Source organism: Delphinus delphis, chromosome 1, assembly GCF_949987515.2.
Source record: "Delphinus delphis chromosome 1, mDelDel1.2, whole genome shotgun sequence".
Lineage (NCBI taxonomy): Eukaryota > Metazoa > Chordata > Mammalia > Artiodactyla > Delphinidae > Delphinus > Delphinus delphis.
In genome coordinates, this window is record NC_082683.1 from 115,532,233 (window position 1) to 115,542,734 (window position 10,502).

The window sequence follows — 10,502 nt, forward strand, 5'->3', positions numbered from 1 at the left end:
ATGGACACCGAGTCCCAGTACTCAGGGTATTCCTACAAGTCGGGCCACTCCCGCAGCTCCCGCAAGCACAGGTGGGTGTGCGTGGGGCGTGACGCAGGTGGGGGGAGGGGTGGAAGCATGCACAGGGGTGATGGACTGGGGGTGGCTGTGGAGAAACCCGGGTCCTCCCCTTGACCTCATGTGCCTGTTCCCCTGGCCTCCTGCTGCAGGGACCGTCGGGACCGACACCGCTCTAAGAGCCGAGACGGGAGCCGTGGGGACAAGTCGGTGACGATCCAGGCTCCAGGGGAGCCCCTGCTGGACAATGAGTCCACGAGAGGGGATGAGCGGGTGAGCGTCAGGGGGATGAGGTCTAGGCCAGGTGTTTTCCAGACTGATCCTTGGAGAAGTTAGAGGTCCATGAGAAAGGGGAAGGGCCTGGAAACCTGGTGTCTTCCGACAGAGACCAGATCAGGGAGGGCATCTTGTGTCATACTTCTGCCAAGTGTCCCAAGCCAGGACCTTGTTTCAGTAGAATGCAGTAGAATTTCAGTAGAATTCAGAGATCCCTTTGGAAGCAGCAGCCTCTTTCGTCTTTATGACCCATGTGACTTGGGCTGTGTAATGGGAATCGCCTGGCTCCTCTGGGCTCAGGCCCGCCAGTTAGGGGGTTGGGAATCTGGAGTGGGAGGGGCTGGGGGTGTGGCAGCCTTGAGTTCTCCTTGAGCCTAAAGGCATGGGCACTCCAGCGCTCTCTGGTGTCGGACTCTAGAATAGCACCTCTGGTCTTAGGGTAGGTGGGAGGAGTCGATGGAGAAAGGGGAGGGAGAAAGAAGTGAGCCTGGAGAGACGGAGGAGGTTCTGCAAGAGAGTTCTCTGGGACAGGGCTGAGCAGGTTGCTCCTGGTCTAGCCTCTCTGGCCCACTGTGTGCACCTGGCAGGGAGGTCAGGGGGCAGAACCCAGTGCGGGCAGAAGGCAGAGGCAGGATTTGAGTTGACTGTGAGGTTGTCCAGGTCTCATTCCTCCTTTTCTTTCTTCTTGGGAGCATCTTAGGGGGCTGGAGACTTCACAGGACATCTCTGTGACTGACACTGGGGATTCCTGGGTCTTGGGAGCAGATCACTACCTGAGGGAAATGTTCTTTCTCTCTCTTTCCCAATCCCATCTTCTCCCAGAGACCTGGCCTCCTGAATTCTTGAAATGACCCTGAGACCTGATCAGGTCCTGTTGTTGACGATTCCCCAGGCCCCTGATGCTTGGAGTGCCTAGGCAGTGTGACTGAGGGTCATATTAGGGTTCCCTGAGCTGAGAGCAGGCAGCGCCTCCACTTTTCATCTTCTGGTCAGACTCTTCTCCTTTCCTCGGGGAGGAGATTCTTCCACCCCCTAGTCGCTGACCCTGCCAGGCAGTCTCCTACACTCCCCATTCTGTGTCTCTGTCCTGTAGCCTGAATCCCCTGGGTGTCAAAATGTGACTCCATATTCCCAGACTGTCCACGAGTTAAGGGTGTAGGCACGGATGACCACTGGTGGCCTTGGGGCTCCTCTGAGGGATGGCATCCAGCCCCTGCAGAGAAACAGCTTGAGTGGACCACACTCAGAAGGGCACCAGGGGACCTCAGCCTATCCACCCACTTGCCTCCGGGAACAGGCAGCCCCTGTGTGGTGGGCATTCAGATGGCCCAACAGAGCCAGCCAGGCGGACCAGAGACCCAGAGTGGCCCCGAGTCCGCACTGCATCTCACATGCCCCTCATTAGTCACTCACCTTCTCCAACCCTTCCTCCTGGTGTCCTCTTCTCTTCACCACGCTGCCTTTGTCAGGTCCCTCCCTTAACTAGAATCCTTGAGTGGCTCTCCGTACTTGGAGGATAGGTACCTGCTTATCCTGGCCTTGCAGGTGGCCTGCTCGAGCCTGCCCGCTTTGCCTGGAGAGTCTGACCTCGGATCCCAGTCTCTGGCTGAGCGGCTCCCTGGCATCTGTCTTGTACCCTCTGCTCTGAGGGTACATGGGTAGTTTTTTGCTGTCTGGCTGATGGCATGAAGCTCCCACAGGGCCCAGGTCTCAGATACCCCATCTCTGCAGAGGCCAGGCTTGGGCATGCCATGGAGCTCAGTAAATACTTTGATGGCCGCATGTTTGTTGATTACCTTCTCTTCTCCTCTCCCTGCTTTGCTCTCTGTCTTCTCTCCGCTCACCTTTTCTCCTGTGTCCCTGCCTCCTCCTCCTCTCCCCACATTGCTGCGGCCCCTCCTGATGCAGGACGACAACTGGGGGGAGACGACCACAGTAGTAACGGGCACCTCGGAGCACAGCATCTCCCATGATGACCTCACGCGCATCGCCAAGGACATGGAGGACAGCGTCCCGCTGGACTGCTCCCGGCACCTGGGCGTGGCGGCGGGGGCCACGCTGGCCCTGCTGTCTTTCCTCACGCCGCTGGCTTTCCTGCTGCTGCCCCCACTGCTGTGGCGGGAGGAGCTGGAGCCGTGCGGGACGGCCTGCGAGGGCCTCTTCATCTCCGTGGCCTTCAAGCTGCTCATCCTGCTGTTGGGCAGCTGGGCCCTGTTCTTCCGCCGGCCCAAGGCCTCTCTGCCCCGTGTCTTCGTGCTGCGTGCCCTGCTCATGGTACTCGTCTTCCTGCTTGTCGTCTCCTACTGGCTCTTCTACGGCGTGCGCATCCTGGATGCCCGCGAGCGCAGCTACCAGGGTGTGGTGCAGTTTGCCGTGTCGCTGGTAGATGCCCTGCTCTTCGTGCACTACCTGGCCGTGGTCCTCCTGGAGCTGCGCCAGCTCCAGCCTCAGTTCACGCTCAAGGTCGTGCGCTCCACCGACGGGGCCAGCCGCTTCTACAATGTGGGCCATCTCAGGTATGGGTGCGTCGGGGCAGGCAGACGGGCCTGGGGAGGAGGCTGAGAGGACCGTAGGGTAGGAGGGTGTGATGGTGGGGCTGGAAGGGACGGGTTAGGAGGGCTGTGTGGGACGGAGTTGCGTACTCTGCACATCCTAGGTTTTCAACAGCGCTTGTCAGGCTAAGGGTCCTGGAGCAGGTAAGGCGGGAGTCAGGAGTTGGGAGTGAATAGATGAACAGACAGTTAGGGATCGGGGATCTTAGAGAGGGATGGACCAAAGAGGATAAAGGTTTGGGGCATGAACAGGGGCTTTTTAGAATCATGTTTCTAGCTCTTTCTCGGAGGCACAGCCTCTTGAGGGCACTCAGTCAGTGGTCACAGAGATGAGCTGGCCAGAGGAGGGACTCCCCCCCAGAGGAAAAGATAATGAGGAGAGTGCTTCAGCCCCCCTAAACTTGTGGGCAGGATGCCCGCCCTGGCCATCCAGAGCATCAATAGCACCTCCTGGTCCTGCAGGGAATCTTGAGGGGAGAATGATGGAGGGGAGGAAGTGATCCTTGGCTGGGGACCCTGGCCCAATGCCCTTTCTCCCCTGGGCTTCAGCACGGCAGGGAAGGACTGGCAGGCCCAGCCCTGGGGAAGGCTTGGGAGCCTGGTAAGTAGACCTCAGGCCCTGAGCCAGGCTCCTTGGAAGCAGCTTGTCCCTGCCCTCTGTCCTCTCCTGCCCTGCCAACCTGCCCTGATGTGTCCCTCCCCCTGCGCCCCTTGTCTGTCCGTTCTCCCTCCCCCTCCTGCCGTGTCCCCCACAGCATCCAGCGCGTGGCAGTGTGGATCCTGGAGAAGTATTACCATGACTTCCCTGTCTACAACCCTGCCCTCCTCAACCTGCCCAAGTCCGTCCTGGCCAAGAAAGTGTCTGGCTTCAAGGTGTATTCCCTCGGAGAGGGTGAGCGGCCCTGCTCCTCGGCCTCCTGGTCTCCTCCCAAGCAGGATTCCCAAGTTCCTGCCTCCTGTTTCTCTTTCCCCCTTCTTCCCTTGCTTTCTCCTTTCCCCAGCCCGTGTCCCAGCCCCTTCTGTTCTGTCATTTCCCTTAACTCCAGGTGGCTGGTCTTAGCTGCTGACTCTACTTGCTGTTCCTTTATGCTATGGTGCATCCCCTTAATCTGGCTCCTCTGCGTCTGCTCATCAGCCCTGGTCCTAAGCCCTGGCTCTCTGAGCCCCAGAACCTCCTGCACTGGGGCGGAACATGTGCGGGACTCCTGCCCTCTGGTGCCTTCCTTGTTGCTTTCCTGTGGGCCTCTCCCAGACGCGGCCAGGAGGGTTGGGAACGGGAGGTGTTGCTGGGGCGTGGACACAGCTTCCTCTGGATGCGTCAGGTTGCTGGCTCCAGACTTCCTGGAGCGAGAAAGGAGGCCACGCTCTGAAGTGGCCATCCCCTCTCTCTCCTGCTCCTGTGCAGAAAACAGCACCAACAACTCCACGGGCCAGTCCCGGGCTGTGATTGCAGCAGCGGCCCGGAGGCGGGACAACAGCCACAACGAGTACTACTACGAGGAGGCCGAGCATGAGCGGAGGGTGCGCAAGAGGAGGGCCAGGTGGGTCCCTGGGGGAGGAGGGGTTGCTGGGGGCTCTTGGGTGTGGATAGGCTGGGGAGAGGAAGACCATCGGCTTCTGTAACTGCTGATGATATGGGTGGGGTGTGTGCATTCGCTTTCTGTTGCTGCCTTAATAAATCACCATGAACCCGGTGCTGCAAACACCCCACACTGATTGTCTCACAGTCCCATGGGTCAGGCACGGGTGAGCTGGACCCTCCACTCAGGGCTCATGGGCTGAAATCAAGATGACTGTCATTTGAGCCTGAGTCCCCTTCCAAGCTCACTGGTTGTTGGCAGAATCAGTTCCTTGTCACCTGGACCCATAGGCAGTTCACCTTTTCCTCCGGGCCAGCAAGACCAGGTCTGTCTCTGACTTCTGCCACCAGCCAGAGAAAACTCTGCTCTTAAAGGGCTCATGTGATGAGACCAGACCTGTCAGGATAATCTCCTTATTTTAAAGTCAGCTGACTCAGCACTTTCATTGCATCTGCAAAACGTACCAAGATTATTGGTTTTTTTTTTTTTTTTTTTGCGGTATGCGGGCCTCTCACTGTTGTGGCCTCTCCCGTTGCGGAGCACAGGCTCCGGATGCGCAGGCCCAGCGGCCATGGTTCACGGGCCCAGCCTCTCCGCGGCATGTGGGATCTTCCCGGACCGGGGCACGAACCCGTGTCCCCTGCATTGGCAGGCGGACTCTCAACCACTGCGCCACCAGGGAAGCCCAGTACCGAGATTATTGGATAACCAGGGGATGGGCATCTGATGGAAGTGGACGGGGCATTTGAATTCTGCCTACACAGTGGAGCAGGGACTGTTAAAGGATGTGAGCCTCCCTGGCGATGGCAGAGATTGAGGCTAGACTAGCTCTCCTTCCAGTAGATCTTGTAGGCTTGCTCAGCAGATGGTACATTTTTACCTGCAAAAAAATACCATATGCTAACACATATATATGGAAACCAAAAAAAAAAAAAAAAAAGGTCATGAAGAACCTAGGGGCAGGACGGGAATAAAGACGCAGACCTACTAGGGAATGGACTTGAGGACACGGGGAGGAGGAAGGGTAAGCTGGGACAAAGTGAGAGAGTGGCACGGACATATATACACTACCAAACGTAAAATAGATAGCTAGTGGGAAGCAGCCACATAGCACAGGGAGATCAGCTCAGTGCTTTGTGACCGCCTGGAGGGGTGGGATAGGGAGGGTGGGAGGGAGGGAGACGCAAGAGGGAAGAGATATGGGAGCATATGTATATGTATAACTGATTCACTTTGTTATAAAGCAGAAAATAACACACCCTTGTAAAACAATTATACTCCAATAAAGACGTTAAAAATTAAATAAATAAAATAAAATAATATCCATTTATTTCCCGGGGGAAAAAAAAATGAGGTTCTAGTGCCCATATCTTGGTAAATTCTTAAACGCTGTCCTCACTTCTCCTTTTTTCCTGTTCACATTGTTATGTGAATGCTAGTTGTGCCTGAAGATTCTTTCTTGGTGCTTACTGTTTGCCAGGGCCCACCTTGGTCTGTTGGGATTTCCACGGAGGAGGAGCAGAGGGTCATGGAACTCTGCCCTTCCTCCCACATGATCTCCAGACTTCCAGGGAGAAAGGTAGCCCTGACCCTGTTCTTACATGAGGCTGTAGTGGACTGAAGGTCAGCAGCTCCATTTCTGTGACATTCCAGCAAGTCTCCAGTTGTCTCAGAAAAGGCCCTCGTGGGAAGGAAACCGGAGATGTTCCCTTCCTCCTCTACCTTTGCCCTGACTAAGGTCTTTGGATCTCCTGTGCTGCCACCACCATAGGGGACGCTTGCCTTCCCCATTACCTTGGTCGTAACTAGGAGAAAACTGTTTCCCTTGGTTCAGATCCTGAGTCAAAAGGATCTTTTCAAAAGAAACTTTACTGAGACACTTGGGGGAAGCAAAAGAATAAACAGAGACATGGTAGACTTACACAGATCCACACGTTTACTTAGCCCAGAATCCCATCCTAAGCTGCTTGAAGTCCCCAGGTTCCTGGGTTTCCGGATACTGGTATTGTTTTGTATGTCTGGTATACTGGTATTGTTTTGTATGTCTCTATGCTTTTAATGTAAATTGGCTTCTTTTCCCTGCTTCCCCCTTAACAGTATATTTTTGAGATTCACCCTTGTCTGTATATCTGGTTTGTTGCATCTCATCACTGCAGAGTACTCAGAGAAATCTTCCACCATCCTGACCAATATTTGGATGACGGTCATCTTCCTAATTTTTTCCATTTTGATGAATAAGTAGTATCTTATTAACATTTTAATTCTCTGATTACTATCCAGTGACTACTTCATCTCTTTTTCAGTCTTTCAGGTCTCTTACGAATTATTTGTTCACTCCTTTGCCCATTTTCTTTGCTGTTCTTACCTCTTCCTTCTTGATTTGCAGCATATATTTTGCATTACCTCTGCCCACCCCAGGTGTTAGTTAATGTTGCCCATGCTGTCCTGGTTGAATAGACATCTGTCATTTTGATGTAGTTATAGCTATTAATTTTTCACCCACTGAAGTGTGATTTGGCGGGTCTTAAGAAGGCTTTTTCTAGGGTTTGATCCATAGTTGTCTCTCTGGGTTTGACACTAGATTGTCCTCCTTGGGTCCCTGGGCTGAGCTCACTGAGCACTACAGCTGTTTCCTATCCCTAGAGGGGGAAAGACCCTCCCCATCTACCCAGCTGCACACATGCATGTTCACATGCACACACACAGCCCCCAAAGCCTGGTTCTTTTTTTTTTTTTTTTTTGCGGTACACGGGCCTCTCACTGCTGTGGCCTCTCCCGTTGCGGAGCACAGGCTCCGGACGCGCAGGCTCAGCGGCCATGACTCACGGGCCCAGCCGCTCCGCGGCATGTGGGACCTTCCCGGACCGGGGCACGAACCCGCGTCCCCTGCATCGGCAGGCGGACTCTCAACCACTGCGCCACCAGGGAAGCCCCAAAGCCTGGTTCTTGACTCCAGTTGGGTGCGTATTGCTTCAGGGAGAGCACAAAAGCCTGACCTCGCTCAGGCTGCTGGAGGGCTGAAGCTGGGGGGAAGATGAGAGGTTGGCGTCTGGTCCATACTCCTCATGTTCCCCAGGCTTGTGGTGGCCGTGGAGGAGGCCTTCACTCACATTAAGCGGCTGCAGGAAGAGGAGCAGAAGAACCCCAGGGAGGTGATGGACCCACGGGAGGCAGCCCAGGCTATCTTCGCATCCATGGCCCGTGCCATGCAGAAGTATCTTCGCACCACCAAGCAGCAGCCTTACCACACCATGGAGAGCATCCTGCAGCACCTTGAGTTCTGCATCACTCACGACATGACACCCAAGGTAGGCCCATTCTGCCCCCGGCATCCTTCCTCTTTCCCCAGTTCTGGCCCCTTCCTTTCCACTTCCTTCTCCCTTATTCTCTCACCTCCTTCCGTACCCTCCATCCCTCTCTCTCTCATCTCTACCTCTGTATAGTCTCTTCTGTCATCCGTACTCCATCCACTCCATCTCTGCATGGGGTAAAGTTCTTAGGTGGTGAGGAGAACAGGGAGTTTCAGGACCATTTTGGGAATGGTTGAGACCTATTTCTCATCTCTGTAGGGGTTCCGGAATTTTCAGATCCAAACTCCCACCTTTACCTCTCTCACCTCCAGAAGATGTTCTTTGCACTGTGCTCCTTTTGAGCCATTCCCACCCTTCAGCTCTACGGCCAGCTTCCTAGACTTGCATCCCCTGAGCCATCTTTGGGGAACAGGTGATTAAACATGTTGCACTTTAACTGTGACACCTTTAGCTTTCTGCTGGTGCAGCCCTGCTGGACGTTACCCATATGAGCAGAAGGGAGAAGAAGGAAGGACGAGGGAGGGCTTGCCCAGGTCGTAGCAGGTGCCAGGGATGAGGGGTCAGGAGAGCTGAGTCCCAGCCCTGACCCTACTGAGCCGTATCACCTCCGTGTGCTCCCGATCCCTCATTGATAAACTAGGGTCCGAGGCAGATGATCTCAGGCCCTTTCCTGCTCTGACATTCTGAGATCGCTTGCAGAGAGTGAACCTGGGGACATCTTGGTGGTCTTTGGAAGCTGTACCCCCCGAGGGGTAAAGGAGGGTGGGTGGGTGGGTGGGAGGGAGAACTTCCTGTGAAGTCCCTTCTCCCTTCCTCAGGCCTTCCTGGAGCGGTACCTGGCGGCTGGACCCACCATCCAGTACCACAAGGAACGCTGGCTGGCCAAACAGTGGACACTGGTGAGCGAGGAGCCGGTGACCAACGGGCTCAAGGATGGCATCGTTTTCCTCTTGAAACGCCAGGACTTCAGCCTGGTGGTCAGCACCAAGAAGGTCCCATTCTTCAAACTCTCTGAGGAATTTGTGGACCCCAAGTCGCACAAGTTTGTCATGAGGCTGCAGTCTGAGACCTCGGTGTGACTGTGCAACAGCAGGGGGAGTGGGAGACGCGGGGGGCTCCTGAGGGTGGTGGGGGCGTGGCCCTCAGGCCCTGCCATGTTCCTGCCACCTTCTTCCTCTTGCTCTAGTTTTTTTTTTCTACTTGAATTAACCACCCCCCCCCCACCTGTCTCCTCCCCTCTTCCTTATTTACCCTATGTGAACCTGGAGAGACCATCCTTCTGTCAACAGTACCTGGGAAATTCCCTCTCCTTCTCCCACCCCCGTCACTTTTGTATCACTCCCGGCCCTGCAGGAACCAGTGCCTCTCTCCCTCTCCTTTCCCCGGGTGACAGTCTCTTCTGAAAGGGCACAGGGCCCACCTGAGCCCCACTCTCGAACCCAGGTTCTTATAAGCAGTTCTATCCAGCGGCCCCCAAAAGGGTTTCTCTGGGGGGCTCCGATCTGACTCCAGAGAGCCACGGTGCCAAACTCCTGAGCAGCACTACCTGTGGCCTCCTGGCGGCAGGTGGATCTGCTCCCCCTGCCCGCTCACCCCAAGCCGGAGTTCTTGGGCAAGGATCCTCCTGCATCCTCCTACACAGCCCCAGAGTCCGGGGCCTCCCTGCCAGGGTTATTTGCTTCCAGCTGTTTGAGCCTCTCTTCCCCCATCCACACATATTCAGAGCAAGGGAAGATCCCATCCTTTACCCTGACATGTCTACCTTCCATTTCTGATTTGTGTGGTCACGTGTGACCACAGGCAAACTGAGATGGAAACCCTCTGTGACCACTTTTCCTGGGCCCTGGGGGACAGACAGTACCTTTCTTCCAAGGGGTCTTTCCTGTGCAGCCCCTGGGGGAAGGTCGGGAGGGAGCCCCGTGAACATCGCTGACCCCTACCCTCTGAACTTCCTTCACCTGTGTTCCCACCATGGTGGGATGGGTCTCCCCCTTCCCAGTGAAGGATGCCACGTAGACTCCTATACAGAATTAGTGGCTTGCAGACCCTGACCCACCCTGGTGATCCCAGCCAAATGTTTTTCTTTCCTTCACCAGCCATCCCCAGTCTTGCTGTCTCTTCTCTCAGCTCCAGAGACCTGTTGCCTCATCTCTTTTTTGGGGGGAGCCAGCAGCCCCTCCTTATCCCCTGCCTTAAGTCCACTTCTTTGCCTCAGGGGTCTCTTTTCCTTGGCCGGCCAGGGTCCCCCCCTGTTCCCTCACTGCCTGGTTTTCTGGGCTCTGGTCTCCCTCTGTATTGGGGTGAGGGACCGAGATTGCTGCCCTTGATGGGTACTTAGCCCCTCACCCCATTTAGCTTCCGTAGTCTTTGCACCCAATCTGAATTCTTGAGCAAAATTTGCTGGCCTTCTAATACTTACTTTCACTGTAAATCTGAGCCTTTAGATCAGACACCCTTAAATTATGTAGTTTTAGCCAAGGGGAGCAGAACTAAGAAGTACTCACATACCTCCAGCCAGCACCCATGTTGGGGAGCATTCTGGTGGCTGGGCTGGAGCAGTCCCCTGGGCCAGTCCTCAGAATAACTCACAATGCCCCCTTAGAAGCCCGTCTTTCCCCTGGAAAACCCATTGGTTCTTGCCTTGCAGAGTGCACCCTGGGCTAAGATCCCAGTTGATCTCTTACCAGGGAGTCTTCTTCTCTGTGTCGTGGCAGCCCTGGGCATGA

At 55.3% G+C, this 10,502-nt stretch overlaps 1 protein-coding gene across 2 annotated transcripts; it reads left to right on the forward strand.

The window, feature by feature from the left end:
• Nucleotides 1-8,855, forward strand: VANGL2 (VANGL planar cell polarity protein 2). 2 transcript variants are annotated; one of them, XM_060008785.1, is made up of 7 exons: nt 1-71; nt 210-336; nt 2,242-2,849; nt 3,641-3,781; nt 4,298-4,426; nt 7,542-7,773; nt 8,595-8,855. In XM_060008785.1, the coding sequence occupies exons 1-7, from the start codon at nt 1-3 to the stop codon at nt 8,853-8,855; spliced, it is 1,569 nt and encodes a 522-aa protein (XP_059864768.1). The 2 variants fall into 2 exon arrangements, with proteins under 2 accessions (XP_059864768.1, XP_059864777.1); XM_060008794.1 differs by having other exon boundaries at nt 210-330.
• Nucleotides 8,856-10,502: the final 1,647 nt, after the last annotated feature.

What these genes read in the sequence shown, in the direction of transcription:
- VANGL2 (XM_060008785.1), top strand. Translation starts at nt 1, where the DNA reads ATGGACACCGAGTCCCAGTACTCAGGGTATTCCTACAAGTCGGGCCAC. An exon ending in CGCAGCTCCCGCAAGCACAG is followed by an intron (nt 72 to 209) that starts GTGGGTGTGCGT and finishes CTCCTGCTGCAG; the next exon opens with GGACCGTCGGGACCGACACC. An exon ending in GAGGGGATGAGCGGGTGAGC is followed by an intron (nt 337 to 2,241) that starts GTCAGGGGGATG and finishes CTCCTGATGCAG; the next exon opens with GACGACAACTGGGGGGAGAC.